This window comes from Squalius cephalus (genome assembly GCF_949319135.1).
Source record: "Squalius cephalus genome assembly, chromosome: 6".
Taxonomy (NCBI): domain Eukaryota; kingdom Metazoa; phylum Chordata; class Actinopteri; order Cypriniformes; family Leuciscidae; genus Squalius; species Squalius cephalus.
The window spans coordinates 10,237,283-10,257,524 of NC_137127.1; the positions used below are offsets into that span (position 1 = coordinate 10,237,283).

A 20,242-nucleotide genomic window follows, 5' to 3' on the forward strand; every position below is an offset into this window, starting at 1 on the left:
AAACTCAAACTCAGAAAAATTCTTTCCCAAACATTGTAATAGTCTGCAATATACCACTTAAATAGCAAACTGAAACCTACCTCAATATGCAAATCCTGCACGGATTTCCATATTGAGGTAGGTTTCAGTTTGCTATTTAAGTGGTATATTGCAGACTATTACAATGTTTGGGAAAGAATTTTTCTCTTGGAAAAAGTCTTGACTTTTGTGAAAGCATAATGGGAAATGTTTAGGAGGGTCTGCATATGGCATGAGCTCTCAATGTTTAAGATTAGAGAGTGTTTTTAACTGGTAATATGTTCCCATTGTTCACTTGCTCTTTCTGTCTATTGCATCTTTTTGGAAGGTTCTTAATTTCAGCATTATTTTGTCATCAGTTTTAAGCATACAGAAATTAGCCACTGTGTTTTGAAGAAAATGGGGGATCGATTGAGGAAGCCTCAACAGCATTTTCCAGACCTAAACCGTTCTTTTTATACCATCTGTTCCCACTCTGTCCCTTTTTCTGCTGAACAGCGAGGGGAAAAAAACGTCTTTGTCCAGTCATGGGCCGGTGGTTTAAATACCATCAACATTCCAGAAAAGCTCAGCATTCTCAGGAACACAGAATTTCTCCTCCCCAATATTGCTTGCTTCCCTAAACCTACTAAAATTTCCACCGTCTCCATTAATCTCCATCCCTCTCTTTCTCTCTATTTAGTTGGAGAGCATGCTTGCATAACTTGTCAAAATAATCCCTACCAGCCCTCCCCCACTGTCCTGAACCCACTGGTTTAAGATAAACCAGCAATGATGGGAGCAGCATCTGCTGGGATTACCAGTCAGGATGTCATATAGCCCTTTAATCTTTAACCATAAACATGCCAAAGATGCCAGATCTTTATTGCAAATAAAGGAAGCAAGATTGACTGATCAGAAGAGATCAGCTAGTCATTCATAAGTAGCACAAGTATGCATGGAAACATTTGGTTCTGATAGACTTCATTGAATAGAGACATTGTTAACACAGATTATCATAAGTAGGAAGGCTGAAGCGAGTTGAGGAATGTGGATAATATTAGTTCCAGAAAAAACAGCATAGTTTAGATAGTTTGTGGTCATGAACTGTATCCAAAATTTGTATAGTATAACAAATAATGTTTTTCAGTTTTTATTAATTAATTTTTTTACGATTTCGCTTGAGATTATTCATGATTATTTTATTCTATTGTTTGGCTTTAAATGTGCAAATTTGTGTGTTTTAAGTTTTTTTCTCTCTAACTGTAACACATTTAAAACAACATGTCTAAAAAGTCTACTTTAAGTAAATTTCCATCAAATTGAATTGAATAGTTTTTAAAATAATATTCATATTTTGGATTAAGAGATGAAGGCCTGGTTTCACAGACAAGGTTTAGATTAAGTCAGGATTAGGCCTTAGTTCAAATTAAAACATTTAAGTAGCTTTTGTAAATGTACCTTAGAAAAAAAAAAACAGTACTGGTGTGCATCTTGAGACAAAACAATGGCACTGACATATTTTAAGATATGTCAGTTAAAACAGCTCAAGCCTTGTATTTGAAACTGGGGGTTACAGTTTATATATGACAATAAGATGTCATTAATGGATCTTTATGAAAATATCTGCTTTTATATTTTAGAAAGAGGGATGCTTGCCTGAATATCATCATATTTGGGAGTACAGTATGTCACACAACAATAAATGCAATGATTTTTATACAATGTGAATAAGGAGTGGCTTCATTCAGGAGTTTGCTGACAAGGCAGTTCCATGAGAGCAGGAGTACTCTGGGATTTTAACATACTGGGCTGCACTAGGGGAGATAGAAAGATAGACTGTGACTACACACTGTTTTGAATCATCAGAGTGGCACACGGGTTGCTCCCGTGGCTGAGGGAGGGGACACTCCTATTCCTCCATCTGCTGCAGAGCTGTAAACAATGATGTCATTTCCTCTCAGTGGCTGAGTTGGCGATTTTGGAAACTTAAAAGAGCACAGGGCTAATTTAGAGTGAGAGTGCTACTGTCCCATTTTAGGGTGCATTATAGGTTGCAGCTAATCTAAACATGTTAAAATATGCTTGTGATGTATCTAACAAATGACTCATAATTAGTCATTATTAATATACAACTACAGGTGTGGGTTTATATTTAGCGAGACATTTCCATAGGTGTGTCTAGTCTACAGTCATAGACAATGATGGCACGTTTGTAATAAAGTTTGGCTCTACTGACAGACAGGCGTGTTTTTTTTCCATTCCCAGTACATTATACTCTCACCTACACCTGTTTTACACAATTCAGGTAAATACAGTGGTTGTATCACTGATGACTGCTAATGTGTTTCTGCTATGTCTGACAGAGCATGGATAAATATTGTTGTTTTCCTACCATTTGTAACTATGGAACAAACTGCATGCAAGTTAAAATTGCATTATTACATGTACATATTGGATATTGAATAAATATGTTTATTTTAAATAAATAAATATGATTATATTATATTAATAATATGGGGTGAATTCAGATCAATTGTGCTAGTTTTTAACATTTATGTTGCTCCAATTTATAGCTGAATTTACCCAATATATATAAATTACAAAAAAGCCAGTAAAAGTTGCACTGCAGTTTTATTAAAGAAATTTGCTTTACAGTAATATCATTTCTTTAGTGTGCAGTGGAGTATAAAAGGTGGGCAGACTGGGCACATGTCTCTTGAGATAAACAGCAATTGCTCTAAACCACTGTCTGTTCATGAGAAGTGACATGTAAGAACATATTATTGTGATAATCAGTAATACGATATTTGAAGTATTGACTTGCACCCAATGACATGGTAAAGGTATATCTCTGTTCATTCTAGACGGGGAACTCTCAGGAGTCCTCCATCAATAAATAATTGAAGGACCTTTAAGAGGACAGACAGTAAAAAATAGACAGGCATGGGAAAAGGAACTATTTGCTTAATTACAGCACGTGACGTCACAGACTATGACACACCTTAATAACACAAGTGATCAAGGGAGCGTATTATGAAGGCTATACATAGAAATCATATAGGCTACAGTTTCAGCATCCTTTGAATAGGGTCTTTTTAAATAAACAATTTTCAGAACTGACATGAAAGATTCGTTCAAGAACTGCACTCTAAGATCTTTTTAGATGTAATTTCGCCATTTTGAACTGAAAATATGCTGTCATTTAAATTATGATGTCATTCATACCTGAATGTGACGTGGCAAGAAACGTTCATTTTTTATGTTTGACATAGCCTATTAGTCATACAAACAAGAGTGAATGTGTCATGTGTCTAATTTCGACATTTTGAAATGAAAATAGACCTAATGTTGGCTAAGTGATTAATGCAATGTAGCCTATAGGCCTATAGTATCAATGTGAGGAAGCAATTAAGAAACATTAACAAAGCCGTTTGCATTATGAGATTAATGATGAATGTATTCATATTGTGAATGAACTTTCGTGGTAGGCTATAGCCTTCAGTAAATTCACTTTTCTAAGAAAATGATTCATAAAACAAATATCAGTTGACCACATATGTTTACTTTCTTTACTGACACTGAAATGAAAAGACTATCAGTCAAAGCTCAGCTTTCGGAGGGGATCGAGACAGCTCGAATTTGGGACCTCGGTGATTATAAAACCCTGCCTACGACCCGCTCGCAACGGAACCGAGAATCGAAGGCTATCTTTCGAACCAATCCGAATAGTAGTTTACCGACTGATGGGGTTCACGTTACAGAAATTTTTACCTACATTATAAAACGTGCTGGAGATATGTTTATAACTTTATTGGTGATCGTTTTTTATATTAACATAGGCCTACGAGACAGGGTTGGTTTTAATAAATAGTATTGTATCAAAACATCCAGGCTTTTCATCCGAGAGATGCACATGAAATTTAGCATTTTGCAAATGTGATGTTACCTTGCTGAATCAGGTCACAACAACAAAGAACACTAATATAACGCACACTAACATTAATACAACTTAAGTGAAACATATAATAAAAAATATACGGTATGAATGCATGTGGTTTTATTCGAACATTTTACACTAAACATGGGATGTCAGGGGCCACGTGTTGCTGTTGAAACGGTTTTCTGAATTGGTTCTTTGATATGAACTGTTCGAAAGAACCGATTCGTAGAAATGTAATGAGACGGACATCCCATCACTAGTCTGTTGTACAGTCAATGGTCTGTAAGTTGTTGACCCAACGTTGTTCTCCTCCCCGCGTTCATGTGGCTGAAGCGCGTGACTTGTAGCGCCGCTCCCGTGAAAAAATATATTTAAACAGCTTCAGTCAGTGCGCGACACCGAGACTGCCGGGCGACAGCAGCGTCTCTTTTTAGCGAATGTGGAAACACAAACATCCAAACGATTAACGGACGAGGACCGACGTGTAGTGGATTATTTTTTTTAATTGTTCCGTTTGGCAGCTGAAGGGTATTTTTCCAGCGGTAAGTGCAGTGTTTAAATCCCTCATTCGAGGATAATGGCTCTGTTGTTGATTTTAGCGAGCTAGCTAGCTTAAAAAGCGGCTAGCCGACCATGCTATCAAACCTTTTACTGCATTCCTCACCAATACACCATTTATTTGACCTAGTTTTCTGTTAACACGTTAAGATTCCCGGTGTGGTTCGTAGCCAGTTGGTTTTAAAATCTTTTAGTGATTCTCTTAAACGCTGAGATTTGGTCCATGTAACCATTATTAGCCCGGCTTTGCTAGCTCTCTATGCTTGTGCTAAGTGAGACACTATTAATGTGATGGAATTAAATGTAATCTAACCAACGGAATTCTTTCCAATGTTAATAATCGGATGCATGCATGCATGCAGACATGCTATTTGTGTTTAATATTTAGTTGTAAGCTTGAGGCCTCATTAATTGACGTTGAATCATGCTAGACTATTTCTAAGCGTAAGAGAGGTGGCTTGGCTGACAGATACTGTATCATTCTCTGCAAAATAATCCTGGCATTAAATACACATGCACACAGAGACAGGGCTAGCTGGGCTAGTATGTGATGTAGGAACCATTTTATCACCGTTATGGTCAATATAACCTGTAATGATGATTAAGAAATCAGTCCTAAAGAAAACATGCATAAAACCGACACTTGGTGTTGAGTCTCGACATGACTCTCTCAAACCCAAGATGTTACAGTAGAATCATCAGATGTGCGTGTGCATGTGATTGCTTTGAGACCTAAAGAAGCTTAATGTCCACGAAAGCTACACACACGGGGTTTATTTTAAGCTTCCGCGCTCACAGACGCCTTGAACTTGGCATCTGGATCACCACACCGTTTTGTTTACAAAGCGACTGCGATTTGCCAGGGAGATGTTTTGCTTGCATCTTTGTTGCGACTGAATTGAGCTGGACTGTTTTCGTTGTTCTTTATCCTTAAAGATCCATTTAAGCACCTCCCCCTATCGATTACAGTAATTGAGGTTAAGTTGCAGTTGGTTGAAGAAATAGCTAGATAGGAGAGGGTCAAATCCCTTCGGTAACTAACCTTATTCTGCTATCTTTAGAAAGGTAAGGATGTTATAAACACTGGAGTGTTGCCACAGACTTGATATTTTGCAGCATTGAATATATTTTAAGAGAACCTTCAGGCTACTTATTTAAAGTGCTGTAAAAAACCTTCATCTTTCTGTGATGTCTCATTTGCTGATTGACATCTCTATTGGATTGATGAAGGATTGATTGTCCGGGGTAAATAATAGATATCAACTTAGCTCACAATGCTTTTGAGAAACGCAGAAGGCATAAGCTTAATAATGTATAAACCCTTCTGCCTTGAATTTGGGACGCGTTCGATTTGTCTCTGTGTGTCCAGAATTGCTTGGAAATGCAATCCTTCTCTTTACACACCTCAGCAGTGAACTAGAGATCATGTTATGGAGTGTTCATCACAAAGTTATTGATTATTTCTGTAGAGATTTGTGCACTTTAGTGAGATCTTCAGAAGGCAATGAAAGTTGTTTTTCTGTCGAAATGGTCATTTGGGCTATTTCTAATGCCTACATTTAAAATATGTGTTGACTTGCAAGACATTTGTTTCTGTTAAATTGCGTTGTTGGGTATTGAGTGTTATTCAATGACTGGAGTTATTTCGTTGTGACTCTTGTGTTTTCAAACCGTGTTTATGGGGCAACTGCACGATCACAGAAATTCTGACCAAGAAATGACATTTGTCTTTTAGAGTTCGACTCCACAGCTTCAGGCCAGGGTAATGGTGAGGTAATCTGACCCTCTTTAGAATAGCTGAAATGGGAGTATAGAGCAGGGATCGACCATTTCACACTCTCTATCCCATTGCATCGCACTTCCACTTCTTATACTTGTTATACCCCTCGATACTTGTGTTGGGTGTTCGGAGGCTTAAGCATGGAAATGGCCGAACAACCACAGAAAAACACGAGATATTCTCCATTCATTTTAACTATGGCTGGGCGATATGGGCAAAAAAATCTCACGATAAAATTTTTAATTTCAGTCCATATTGATAATTATCACGATAAATGGCAAATCTTTATTTTTCCAATTTAAAAGCACTTTTATGCTCCTTAGTGAAAGTTGTAGAAACCAGACTGTTGTTTTGTGGTTTTAAACTACTCTTTATTGTCAGAACTAGATATGTGTGCAATGACTATTTAATGTTTAAACAGAAAGTCAGCAAACGACTCGTCTAACCCACCACTCGGAGATGGTCTGTATATGCAATCCATTTGAAATTGACTAGGGTTTATCATTCAATCAAATAATCAAATCCAACAACAACTGTCTCATAAATTTTGTTTCTAAATGCTCGATTCATGACATAAAACTGCATTTTTCAGGCTGGACCAGGCTAACGCGCAGTCCTAAGCGCACGTCCCAGAACACTGACTGTTTCTTTAGGAACCGGAGCTTCTAATGGCAACTGCAGTGACGCAATGACTTTACCAATCGGCAATTGCCTATTTTGTTTAGAAGGCGGGACTTATTCCGCCATTTTGCACTTTCTCCCATTTATAGTAATACGAGTGCACCGTCTTTCTGTATATAAAGTCTTTGATTGTCCCTCATTACCAGTAACTAGCCTTTAAGCAAGCTTAGTTGACAACACAAATACACAAAATACCTCATTGTTTGCCCAGAGTGCCCACAGCTTGCATGTGGTAATATACATGGTTATAGCTGCTAGTTACATTAGCAGCCCCTGCCCAGAGCTTTTGCTGTATATAGAGTTACAGGATAGAGCTCTAATGGACTCTGTCCATTGAGAAGGTATCGTAGAGATGAGCAAGAGATAATGGATGGGATAGAATCACAAATGAAGTGTGTGCATGTTATGCTTCATTTCCCCCTGTTTGTATTCAGGTGTAGCTTCTGTTTCACTTTTGAAGTGAGTGGCCCATTTGGAGATGAACATAGGGTCAGGCGATATAGCGGTAGACACGATCAAACGGTTGAGGTTTTTGGACCATCGTCACTATCGTGGTTGCGCTCGCGTGATGTTGCTGTGCTGTGCAGTCATGAAAGTTTATCATTTGAATGCGTTTTCAAGCCTTGTGATTTAAAAACAAGTGATTTTAAACCATTCAAGTGCATAGAGATGGTTTTTGAGACACCTGCGCGCACATGAAGCTGCTGCTCATACAGTGCGTGAGTACTGAACTCAGTAATCAGAGTACTGAAGTTCTTTAAGTCGCCTTATTGGGTTTGAACGGTCAAATATTCAGTTATGTGTCAAAAATGCTGTCTTTGCAACCTCGTAAACAGTCGTTTATGCATTAAGTGAAATGCAAAAAGATGACAAAGATTTTTACTTTCCTTTGACATGGCAAACAACCCCCCCCCCCCCCCCCCCCCGAAGGAAAGACGCAGGTAATCGCACACACTAAGTCAACCTCTCTCATCCACTGTCTGTTTATTCGTCTGTCTGAACAAATCACCATGATAAACACAGCTTGTTATCATTATTAACTTATTTATATTTAATACACATGCACAACGTGTAAAACAAGAAGGGCATAGCCTTATGGGAAAAATGCTTGCATTCCTCTTCTAATGCCTGTTAGTAGTACTGGAACTGTTATTTAGTGTTAAATTATTGTAGTTGGTTTAGGTGGCTTAGGTTTTACTGTATGTAAATTTGTTGTGTTTTGTATTTATTTATATTTACATATTTAAGTATACTTCAAATTGAACAATATATTACAAGTTTAAAGAATCTTTTAAATAAAAAAGCTGTTCTTTAATGTAATCCACCGCTATCATTTGAGGCACCGGTACTGTTTAAAAAGTATCGGTTTGGTACTAGTAAGAATCGGTTATAGTATCGGTTATAGTAAGAAACCCAAGCGATACCCAACCCTACTGAAATAAGGTTGTGGATGACCTGCTGTCAGTACATGCGCTTTACAATGTTCTTGTGTGTAAAGGCCATTAGTTTAGGCAGACTTAGTAAGGGCAAAAGCCATTTCTCATGCAAAACAACTGTACTGATGATTGTGGGTTTCATAGTAATGTGTGTGTTGTTGTTTTTTTTTATCCTATATTATTTTCCACTGGAAACTTGTTTTGCATTCCAGCTGTAGTGGAGAGGAGCTCTGGTGTTTACTCTACCCGGAGCACAATGACCTGCATGGAAATATCATGTCTGAGTCTTCATTTAGATGGTAATACTGGGTAGAATCTCGGCCTTGCCCTCAGCCCTTATGTTTACAAGTGCTTGTTCTGCGTTGATTGCAGATTTGCACCATTAACAAAACATCTTGCTGTCAGCATATGGTCTGGGCCTGTGGGGGGCAATGTGGAGCACATGGTGTGTTTGTTTCCAGAGATGAACTGTAATCGTCTTGTTTTACAGTTTGCATTCAATTATTATTATTTTTTTAATTATTGTACTTTGTCACCCTGGATCTATTATTTTTCTCAAAAATACATTAGATGCAGATCTTAGTCACTGACTTCTGACAGTTTAAAACGTGTCATTAAATTCAGAAGATGACCAAATTTTTGTGATGTTTTCCATTTCTGAATTAAAATGAATACTTTGTGATATTGTAATGAAGAAAAACATTTTTATAAGTTTATTCAATTTAATAAGTGCCTTATGTTAATTCTTGATTTAATAGTGACTAACAGTTGATGCATTTATAGCAGGGTTCCCACGGGTCCTTGAAATCCTTGAAAGTTTGTGAATCTGAAAGTTTTTGTAAATAAACATACATACAGGTCCTTGAAAGTGCTTGAATTTATTTTGTGCAAGAAGTTTTCTGGAAAAAATTCCATATTATTCCCTCCAGTCCGCTAGTGTGTTATTTCGCCAACACTTCGTGTCCTATGAGTTCTAGCTTGCTTGATTTGCGTCAGTTACGCGCTTTTACGCGTTTCCCATGTGAGGTACTTTGTGTTGTACGTTGCCATGACGTTCAAGCGCACAAATCTACTGGGTAAAGGTAACCAAGGTGTGGGAACCCTGTTATAAACAACATGCAAGGAGACATGTGAAAAGATGTTTAACAGATTTTTCCTTTGAAATCATGTTCATTTGTGTTTTTTGTTTTATTTTTTTCTTGCTTGAGACATGGCAAGATGTTTTTCCTTGTATCCGTGTAGACAAATTGGTGAGAAATTAGAAAAAGCACCTTCTTTACCACATGCCTGCAGGTGTTTCAGTCACACTGTACGTGAGGCAGAACTAGGCAAAACCCTTTTTACATGCGTGACCCGTCACATCTGCCCTTTCAAATGATAATGTAGCAACACTGGAACAAAAGGCAAATGGTCTTTGATAATTTTAAAGGCTTTCATTTCTTTTGTAAGTCCATCCTTGTATTTAACAGCTCTATGATTAACAGATGTTAGACTGTCTGAAGATGAACACCATTTGTTGTGGCTATAATGGCAAGGATTTTAATAAGAGGTCTCATGAGCACAGCATTGTGGAATTTAATGTTTTGGTTGTCATGTTATCGCTAGTTAAATCTACAGGGCATGTTTTGACGAAGGTGAGGGACCAAAGGTCACACGAGATGGTCAGAGCCTTGTAGTGTCACACTGAAACGCTGATATGGGGCCACCGTCTGGGCCTTACTGTCAGTTTCAAGAGCAGAAAGGTCAGATTGTTTTAATCAGCCCCATTCTAAGCATGTGTGCATGTGCCCTGGGGTATTTTGGGTAGTGGTGATAGACGATACTTAGTGGTGAATGATGTGGCTGTACACTATGAGCTTCTTTAAAGCAGTTAAGACTTGCGATATTGGATTTGTTGTAATGTGCCACGTTCTCCCTCTCTCTATGTTCAAAGACATTAAAGGGCCCATAAATCTGCATTTCTATGCTTTTGTGGTTTTGTCGGTGCCGTTTATGAGCAGCGTGTGTAATTGTGGAGTGTTTTGTTTAAGTTGCCGGCTGTCGTAGAGGTGCCATGCTGTAAAGACTCTTTGTCTGGTCGACATGAATAAAGGCAGCGGCTGGAGGAGGAGCTGTGTAATCTGATACGGCTGGGCTCATGAACCGGTCCCACTCCTCGCTCTCAGAGAGAGAGAGAGAGAGAGAAAGCATGCTGTCTTCAGACTGGCATTTGACTCCTCAACCGACAGGCAACAGTGGTGACGGTGCAGACGGGACTCTCCTTCTTTCTGCGGTCGTTCTGAGAGTTCGCTCTTCTGTGCAACAGCATGTTTCTTCCTTCCCCGTCTTCACTTGCCGAGCTGACGGGGTATTCTGAAAGTCATGGGAGTGGTCTTTCTCAAACGAGTCCTGGAATGTGCTTTTAAAGGGAGGAAAACCCTATCAACTCGGCTCCTTAACCCTGTTTTTAGTTTTTTCCCTCTTCCCTGGGATTGCAGCTTAAGTCTCCTTCCAGACGCTGGAAACTGGATCTACTTGTGTAACATTCCTAGATTACAGCAAATCCTTTTTTCTCCCCCACTTCCCGTACTTTATTTGTACTCCATCCTGAGTATATTCTTTTAAAAAGGAAATCTCCTGCTCTCCACTTTAAGGAACGGCTGCTGGAATTGCACGAGTGTGTTGGTGTTCGGGACTCATCTCTTCCTCCTTTGGAGGGGTTGGTGTTGGGGATACCTTACAGTGGCCCTAGGCGACCTGTTGGAGCTGTGTTTCTATCTTGCAGAGTCATTAGAATAAGACTGTAGGAAAACGAGTGAAACAGGAAAGGAGGAACTTTTGTTTTTATGTAAAGAGCATGATGAAGAGTCAATCTGCTCCCCATGTCTGCTACGGTTAGACTACAGCCTGTGTACTCATGGAAGGGGGTGCTCAAGCTCTTCTCTTGCATAGCGGCCCGAACTGCTAGTAAACCTAAAGGTAACAGAAATATGCTCTCATTGTTTACTACCACCACTAACTCACCTGTAAGAGGCAGGCCATTTCATTTGTCTCTCATTCACTGTACTAAAGTTAGCCAAAGACTGTTTTGGCCATACACTGAAACTCAAAGGAGTTTAAAACATTGGGCCCCATTGACTTTCATTGGATGTAGAATGTACCAAAAAACACAGACATTTTGACAAACCTTGTTTTCTTTGGGCTTCTGGTTACATTCCTATGCTTTCTGTAGACGAAGGAAAAGTTGTCTGTTTTGAGAGACAACACTCTTTTCTCTGTTATAAAATGCTGAGAACCCTCCCATCCTTGATTTTTGTTTTCTTTGTCTATGTGTGCGTTTGTTGTCATAGTTTGAGTTTATGGCATGCAAGGGTAACTTCAATGGAACTGTCATCAGACATATTGTGTGCATTGTTCAAGCGTCTTGTACTCGGCTGTGCTTTTCTGTTCACTCTATTAGTAGTGTAGTTGTGCATACTAGGATTATACATGTGTTTGGAATTGGTGTGGAGTGTTGAACACTAAAGGGGGACTGTACAGTGAGGGCATGCTGTGACTCGTCTGCCTGCTTAGGGAACTATGACTCACAGACAGGAGGATCATGTGTTTCTGTGGCTTGTACATATCAAGAGACATTAAATCATGTCGACTACCTAAGTATTAAAATATCTTAAAAATATGAATGCGTAAATAATGCTAAAGAATATATCGCGTTTTATTATCAGTCTCAAATTTTGAGACACAAGGAAAGCCTCTCCAGTAACTGAATAGCTAGAATTTCATTTCATTAAATTTATTTATTTTTTGAAAATCAGATTGAAAAAAGACAATTATATTTATTGGATCTCAATGAAGACACTTTTCTAAATGTCATTTATAGATAAATATATTGATTATTTTTCCTTTTTATTTCTTCTAATAAAGTTTTTTATTTTATTTTATTAATTTCCAATTAAATTAAATGTTGATTTATAACTAGTTACATCATCTGAAAGCAGACACTTTCGCTTACTAGAATCCCGTAGAAAAAATATAGCCTAAATGTTACCTACATTTCTCAAAAAAATATGCATGTCCTTTTGTCAACTACACACAATACCAACAATATTTCTTTACCTCATCTCACATTTTTATTTTATTTTTTCATTCCATTTTTTCATTTTCGCTGGTGGCTAAATGACTGCATTAGTTTTATGACATAGAATTGGTTCATAACGGTCACTATATGACTTGTGAAAGGCTTCATAAACTTGTCATGATGTTCTCATACTAGCAGCTAAGTCAATTACAAATGTTGATATCAAAACAAAATTGAGTTTTCAGATTTTAAGTCCCTGTTGGCTTTTGGTCATGCTGATCCATGCTATTGACCATCTGCCAGATTTGGACTTCGACACCTCCTAATCTGCTGAATAATTTCACCAGATACTTTAATGCGTATTGATCGTCCTTCCATTCTGAATGGTTTCTGATGAAATATTGAAGTGTGGCTTAATGTGGAGAAATCAATGTGAAGCCCAACCGGTATTGTGCTCCGCATTAGTCCTGCCCACCGTGAGTATCTGCTTTAACAGGCCTCACATTACAAAAGGTAAAAACGGATAAAGTTGTATAGGGCTGGCTGGGCAGTATTTTTGACTTTTTCTATTTTTTCTGTATTTATTTAAAAAAAATATTTGTTTCACATACTGCTCAATGTTGTCTTACAATTTTAATGTTGAAGGCTAGAAAAAACAAATATATGGTTAAAATGTAAGTTGCCATGTAGGCTGTGCTATATGTGCAAAAAAAGGTTAAAACAAGTTTTTTAAAGCAGACGTTAAAATTACTACATCAAAAATGATAATAAATCAAAACAAAAGCACAGGGTAATTGTTTAATTAGCTTACATTTGATTACCCCATTACAATAGTCAATTTACAGTTACTGCTATAATAAAAATACACTTATTTGTAGGTTTAAAATTCTACGTATTTTCTACAACAAATATTTTTGCAAAATGTAGTTTAGCGGAGACTTGCTTGCAGAATGCTCGTCCACTCCTGACAGCAAAATGGAAATATTTGCATGACTTCAACATTTACAGATGTAGAATACATGGAAATGTAAGATATGCACCGAGGAAAAACGCGACATCTTAAATGCAATAAACAGTACAAATATCTGTCAGAACATCTTGACGGGGCAATCTGCGTTGAACTACATGCGTTAACTATCTTACGAGTTAGCCTATTTTGAATAATATAAAGCATATCTCATGTTTAGGACAATTTGGACTCACTCTGTGTCCTCCGCTAGTTTTCAGATGTGCTCATAATACCACACTAACATATATTGATATAAATTGAATTGCGATATAAATTGTATTGCCTCATTCTGTATAGTTTATAAAAATATATTGATATATCGTACAAACCGCCCAGTCCTAGTTGTATTCTTAGGGGCACTGAAAGGAGGTCGGTTAGATGGGTGTGTCTGTTTCTCTCAACATCACGGTATGAAGAAATATCTGTTTTACTTGTTTTGTAATTGTATTGTTCCCGGCTTCATTGACTCTTCTGTTATTATACTGTATTGTACAGTTGTTGCTATAGAAAAAACAAAGGTGTTGGTGTTTAGAAAGTCATTCTGGTCTAAGAAGGATGCTTTGTTGCTAAGAAGTATTTGGAACACTTAAATAGTTTAGTTGGCGTTGGAACTTAATGACACTTTAACAACATGAAAACAGACAATGAAAAATGTCTAGATCTATCTATGCATTTTACAAATCTAACAAAACCTCTCTCTCTCTTTCCAGAGGTCCACACATTTCAAGGAAAAAAGAAAGACGTACTTGGGAATCATATGGACGAAGGCAAGTATTCAGTTTTATGTTCTCACTGTGCATGTTCTGAAAACAGTAAACAGAACTCACTCACACTGTTTGGGTAAGCCAAGCAGAATCCTCTGCCAATGTGCAGGCTTTTGGAAATTTAGGTTCGTTGAAACTTGCAACAGGGTTGGGTATTTTTTGGCTGTGATGCTTCAATTCATGTTCAGCTGATGTTTACTTCAGCTTGAGTTCATGGGGATGTGGAAGGCTTCTTAGTGGAGCGAATGGAGAAGTGGCAGAGGAAAGATAAATGATAAGGGTTTGTGCCTGTATTCACTCACAGTCCTCATCAGATCTGTACCATCAAACTCCCATTCCCTCTGAGCCTGTTACCACAGGCAGAACCATTAGACATTGCAGAGTGACCCATCTCTACCAAAACGATCCCCTGTGGGCCACATCACGCTACCATCTCCTTGGCCTTAATCTTTTCATCCACCAGAGCCCTGAATACTGAACCTCTTGTCTGTGCCTTCCATCAAATCTAGAAGGGCTTCTTCCAGAGAACTGTTCCAGAACGCTGTTTACAAATGAAACTAGACCAAAAGCAGTTCATTTTATTGGAACGTATCCCAGAATATATCCCACAAACCCCTTCTGCAATCATACATGGCAAGGCAAGGCTAGTTTATTTATATAGCACATTTCATAAACTATGGCAATTCAAAGTGCTTTACATAGAAAGGAATAAAAATAATCACAAAATAAAAGCAAGGAAAATTAAAACAGATTCAAAATGCTTTACATAGAAAGGAATTAAAATATCACACTGTGGCAATTCAAAGTGCTTTGCATTGAAAATAAGCACAAAATAAAAGGGAAATTAAAACGGTTATAAAAGGAATTAAGAGATTAAATGATACAGTTATAAAATGAATTAGAGTAAAATGAATTAAGGTAGTAAAAAGATGATACATAGAATAAACTTCTCATCTGGCAAAACACCAGTATATCTTATTTTGCATATAGTTTTACTCTTACACTGTCTCTGTGGTGTTTATTCGGCGCACCTAAGAATTCCACACGTCTCCGATGGACCCTATTTTTCCCTGACTGACTGACTGACTGACTGACTGACTACATGTGTACTGTACAAGCTTGTTTCCATAGCACATACAGTATAAGCCTCATAGAGAAAGCGAAAGAGCTAGTCAAACTTTAATCCTAAATTTAAATAGCCCACAAAGGTTTTATTATCCATTTTGAGAACTGACTTCAGATCTCAGCAATAAAACTAATTCCCATTACAGAATGTTGCAGACCACTAACCACATTACAAAGACTGCAGCAAGCCTTAATCCAATGGTAACACCTACTGAGTGAACAAAGCTCTTGACCACAAACATCTCCATGGAGTCTGGCATCAGACCACGTCATTACTGTACCTGATAAAACTGCAAGACAGAGTTGAATAAAACTTGCTCAAATTTGCTAACCTTTTTATGTATTAAAGTACACTGTTAATTATCATTACCATCAATTTATGCAGCTGAAAATGCGTATTATTATGCCTCTCGCTTTACAAAGTGTTGCATTCATAGTAAGAAACTGTATTCAAGTATTTAATTAATGTAGATGTTTGTAGCAGAGGTTAGTTACACAAGTGCCATTGAAAATAACTTTCTTTGATGTTAACATCTGGCAATATCTTAGCTTACAAGATGCAAAACTTTGAATAAAATAGTTTTTTTCCCCCTACATATGAATCTTTTTTTTTTCCATATATTGTCCTAATTGTTTAAAAGGTTTATTTTACTGAAGTATGAAGTAATGAAGTTACAAAATTGTAATAACCTTTATTTAAATATTTTAAGATATTATTTTTAGGCTAGAGCTCTCTTTAATTAGAATTCTCACTTTATCTATGCAAAACTTTGAAAGGTGAGATGCACACTTAGCCTATATAATATGCGTTTACAGCGTCACAGATAGATGGTGGTCCTTGTGATCAAAAGCTTTGTTTACTCAGTAGGTCTTAGTATTGGGTCAGCTTAAACTGCACAGTATTATTTAGTCACAGGTTACAGAAACACAGTGGATGCAAGTATGCAAATGCAAATGCAAGTTCTTGGCCAAAGCATTGCAAGCAAGTAGTGACATTGTACATAATACAGGTTTTTAGGCGGTAATGCTTTCAATTGTCTGTGCCATTAAACCAGATGTGTTTTTAAGTAGCCAGCTATAAACTTTGAGTTGCCCTTTTGAGCTTTTTGCTTAGTGTATTTTGGTCCTTGGACTTGTCCAACTGCCTTGCCTGGACTCAGCACAGTACTAATGCTGATGTTACCCTCAGCATTAATGTTGATGTTTTTTGCTGAGGCTCCATTCATCTGATGTATTAATCTGTTTACCTGAGACACAAAATAACAGTCTGGGACATTGCGCCATTTTTAAACTCCAGCTTGTGCAGCGTAGGCCAGTTGCATTGCCTTTTGTTCTTCCTAACTCCATTAGAAGACCTGACAACGAGTCTGCTCTAACCACTTCCTCTGGGGTTACAGGATTTCCTGTTATATGTGATGGACTGCAAACTTTCCACTGACATAGCAGCTCAGCACTGCTGGAGAAAAGAGACACACCACAGTCCTTTTGATTCCTAGACGAAGAACTTCACAAATAGAAAATTCAGCAATGCCACAAGGGCTCTTACCACGCTTTGCTTTCTTCCAGAGTTTTAAACAAATCCTTAGTGAAGTCGACGTTTTTTTTTAACCTATAGTAAGTCTACTATATTTATGTGCCATATAATTTTTCTACAGTGCTTTCTAGACTCACTAAAAATGCGTAGGGAATCTACTCTTGGCACAGTGAACTAAAAAGAGAAACAAATTGCAAACCATCACGATTTCCATTATAGCTTGCCTAAATAGTAATGCATACTGGACATAAGGCCTTTTTAACATTGCATTGATTTAATGATTAATTAACACTTACTCTTGCTCATTACTTTGAAGGTTATTTAAGATGAGACTATTCATGAGATGAAGAACATGATGTTTAAACATGCTGCGTTGGAATGCTTCCGCCCCCCAATATATTTAATTTTGGCAGAAGCGGGATATTTTGCCTGCCAACCACAACTTACAAAAGTCAATGTCCATAAATAATCCTTTCTCACAAGTCAAGCACTATCTCTCAAACTATTCCCTTTCAATTAATTTTCACTTTTTTTTCTCTTAGTGAGACTCATGCATCACTTCAGCTGTTGTTAAAACCTCAGCTTAATGGAGCAGCACTGTTGTAACAGTAGTGTACGACAGCCATCAGCTGCTCCGACTGTTTCGTGGTGGGAGGTTGGCTTACTGTCTCTTTGGCTTAACTTCAAGCAGACAGGCTGTCTTTGCTTCTCTCATTGTATCGGACATCTGCTCTGGATATGGACACGCATCTCAACAAAAGCCAAGTCTGTCCAGTCGTGCTCCTGGAGGGCCAACATCCTGCAGAGTTTAGCTTCAACCTGCCCCAATACACCTGCGTGGAGTTTCTACTAATCCTGAAGACCTTGACTAGCTGGTTTAGAGTGGTCCTCCAGGACCAGGATTGGACACACCTGAAACAAGTTAACAGGTCACCTGTAAATTGTTTCTTTAAAATGTGTACCGTTATTGGGGGCTCGTCTGGGATTTGACCACACACCTCCTGCACTCAAGCAAGAATCATAGGTTCATTCAGACATGCACAACATGACTTGTGACTTGTCCAAGAAAGACAGTGTTCCTGTTGTTCAAACAGTGCAGTATTGTGCTAGACTATTAACACCAAGATTTTGGGTTAGATTCTCATGAACTTACAAAAATGTAAATCTTGAATGCACTGTTGCTTTGGATACAAACATCTGTCAAATGATTTTGTAAATCAGGTCCTATAACAACAATAAATGATACAAGAACATAAGTTTAACCCTTCTTCTAAAATCTGAGATTTCTGATTGGATGATGTTCCATGACCAATGGATGTTGATCCAGGAACATGTGTAAATCATGTTAGGAATCCATATGATTTGCAATGATACACTTGGAAACAAACGTTTATGTTTGTTGGCATTTCTAATCCCTTAGTCTTTGACTACAAGCCTAGAAAGACATTGAGGGCATGGTGTTAGCTGTTGTTCTTGGACTAATTTTGGCCTCAGTTGTTATACTCTGAGAGGTGCTCATTGAGGGGGCTGAAAATACTTGGCTTTATCAGAGCAGATGTGTTTACTAGCAGATTCTAAGCCACCTACATACACGCACAGCTCGCCGTCTATCCACACCCCCACCCTCCTTTCTGGCACTGTCCTTATTCCTCCACGTGAGACGATTTACTATACTCTGGTCCTGCCACACTGCTCCTTTGTTCTGTAGTCTCTTTATTCCTCACTTAATTGATGTCCGTGTTAAATCTGCAATCAGTCTCTTTCATTTGCTCCCTGGTGCTGATTTACAGTTGCTCTTGTGCTTCCTATTAACTGATGTGTAGAAGTAGGATATATAGTGGTAGGGTGTTACAGTTGGGTCATGAATTAGGCAAGAAGTCCTATACTTCTCTACACAGGTTGTCCCATACACATTCACACTTCTCACAGCAGCTTGTTGCCATAGGAACACTCTTGCAGCAGACATGCGCTCTGGTCTTCTGAGTCCATTCTCCATGTCTGGGTTAAAAAAAAAAAAAAAAAAAAAGGCGAGGCGTGAAGATCTGTGCATTTTACTCATGCCAGAAATAGCTGCCCCGAGTTTTCCCTAGAGGCCCTTGTCTGACTTATCGGTGGCACTAGACTGCTATATCTCTGAGCCACTCAGGGAGAACAGGCATTGCCTGGCTTACAGCACTGTTGAGACTTTTTCATCGCTCTTTGGAGTTCATACTGGTTAAATCAGCAGAAACGTGTACATTTTTACCCTGAGGCTACATTCTAAAATGTCTACTTCATTTTCCAGAAGCAGAAGTGCTCAGATCAGTGCATTAGATGCCAGCTGATCTCTGCTGTCATGCATAATGCAGTTGCTTAGCTGGTTGTGGATGTTCCTTGTAAATGTGTGCACCTCCATTTTCTTTATGGTCGTCTGTTAGCCAAGCTAACTCTCTTCTTTATCTCCTTTTCTTTAGAAATGAGTCGTCAGACTGCCACAGCGCTGCCCACAGGAACCTCTAAGTGTCCCCCTTCTCAGCGCGTCCCAACCTTGTCGGGCACCACCGCATCCAACAGTGACCTCGCCAGCCTATTTGAGTGTCCTGTCTGTTTTGACTATGTGCTGCCACCCATCCTGCAGTGCCAGAGCGGCCATTTGGTTTGTAGCAACTGCCGGCCCAAACTCACCTGCTGCCCCACCTGCAGAGGCCCACTTGGGTCAATCCGCAATTTGGCCATGGAGAAAGTGGCCAACTCAGTGCTTTTCCCCTGCAAGTACGCCTCATCAGGCTGCGAAGTTACCCTACCACATACAGACAAGGCTGAACACGAGGAGCTTTGTGAATTCCGGCCATACTCTTGCCCTTGTCCTGGCGCCTCCTGCAAGTGGCAGGGATCTCTCGATGCCGTCATGCCTCACTTGCTGCACCAGCACAAGTCCATAACCACGCTACAAGGTGAGGATATTGTCTTTCTGGCCACAGACATCAACTTGCCTGGGGCAGTGGACTGGGTCATGATGCAGTCATGCTTCGGCTTCCATTTTATGCTCGTGCTGGAGAAGCAGGAGAAATATGACGGCCACCAGCAGTTCTTTGCCATCGTGCAGCTGATCGGCACACGGAAACAAGCGGAAAACTTCGCCTACCGGTTGGAGTTGAACGGCCACCGGCGGCGGCTCACCTGGGAGGCGACGCCACGTTCCATCCATGAGGGCATTGCCACCGCCATCATGAACAGTGACTGCCTGGTGTTTGACACCTCCATTGCTCAGCTGTTTGCAGAGAATGGCAACCTGGGCATCAATGTCACCATATCCATGTGCTGAGGACTAACAGCCGTGCATACTTGAACACATACACACACTTACAAACATTAAACC

At 38.9% G+C, this 20,242-nt stretch overlaps 1 protein-coding gene across 3 annotated transcripts; it reads left to right on the top strand.

Moving 5' to 3' along the window:
- The first annotated feature begins 4,150 nt into the window (after positions 1-4,150).
- siah1 (siah E3 ubiquitin protein ligase 1) lies at positions 4,151-20,240 on the top strand. Of its 3 annotated transcripts, none has more exons than XM_079875100.1 (3): positions 4,151-4,482; positions 14,172-14,228; positions 19,338-20,240. In XM_079875100.1, exons 2-3 carry the CDS (start codon positions 14,219-14,221, stop codon positions 20,186-20,188), a joined length of 861 nt encoding a protein of 286 aa, XP_079731226.1. In that variant the 5' UTR covers positions 4,151-4,482; positions 14,172-14,218; the 3' UTR covers positions 20,189-20,240. The 3 variants fall into 3 exon arrangements, with proteins under 3 accessions (XP_079731226.1, XP_079731225.1, XP_079731227.1); XM_079875099.1 differs by lacking the exon at positions 4,151-4,482 and adding an exon at positions 10,564-11,353; XM_079875101.1 differs by lacking the exons at positions 4,151-4,482; positions 14,172-14,228 and adding an exon at positions 14,594-17,813.
- Positions 20,241-20,242: the final 2 nt, after the last annotated feature.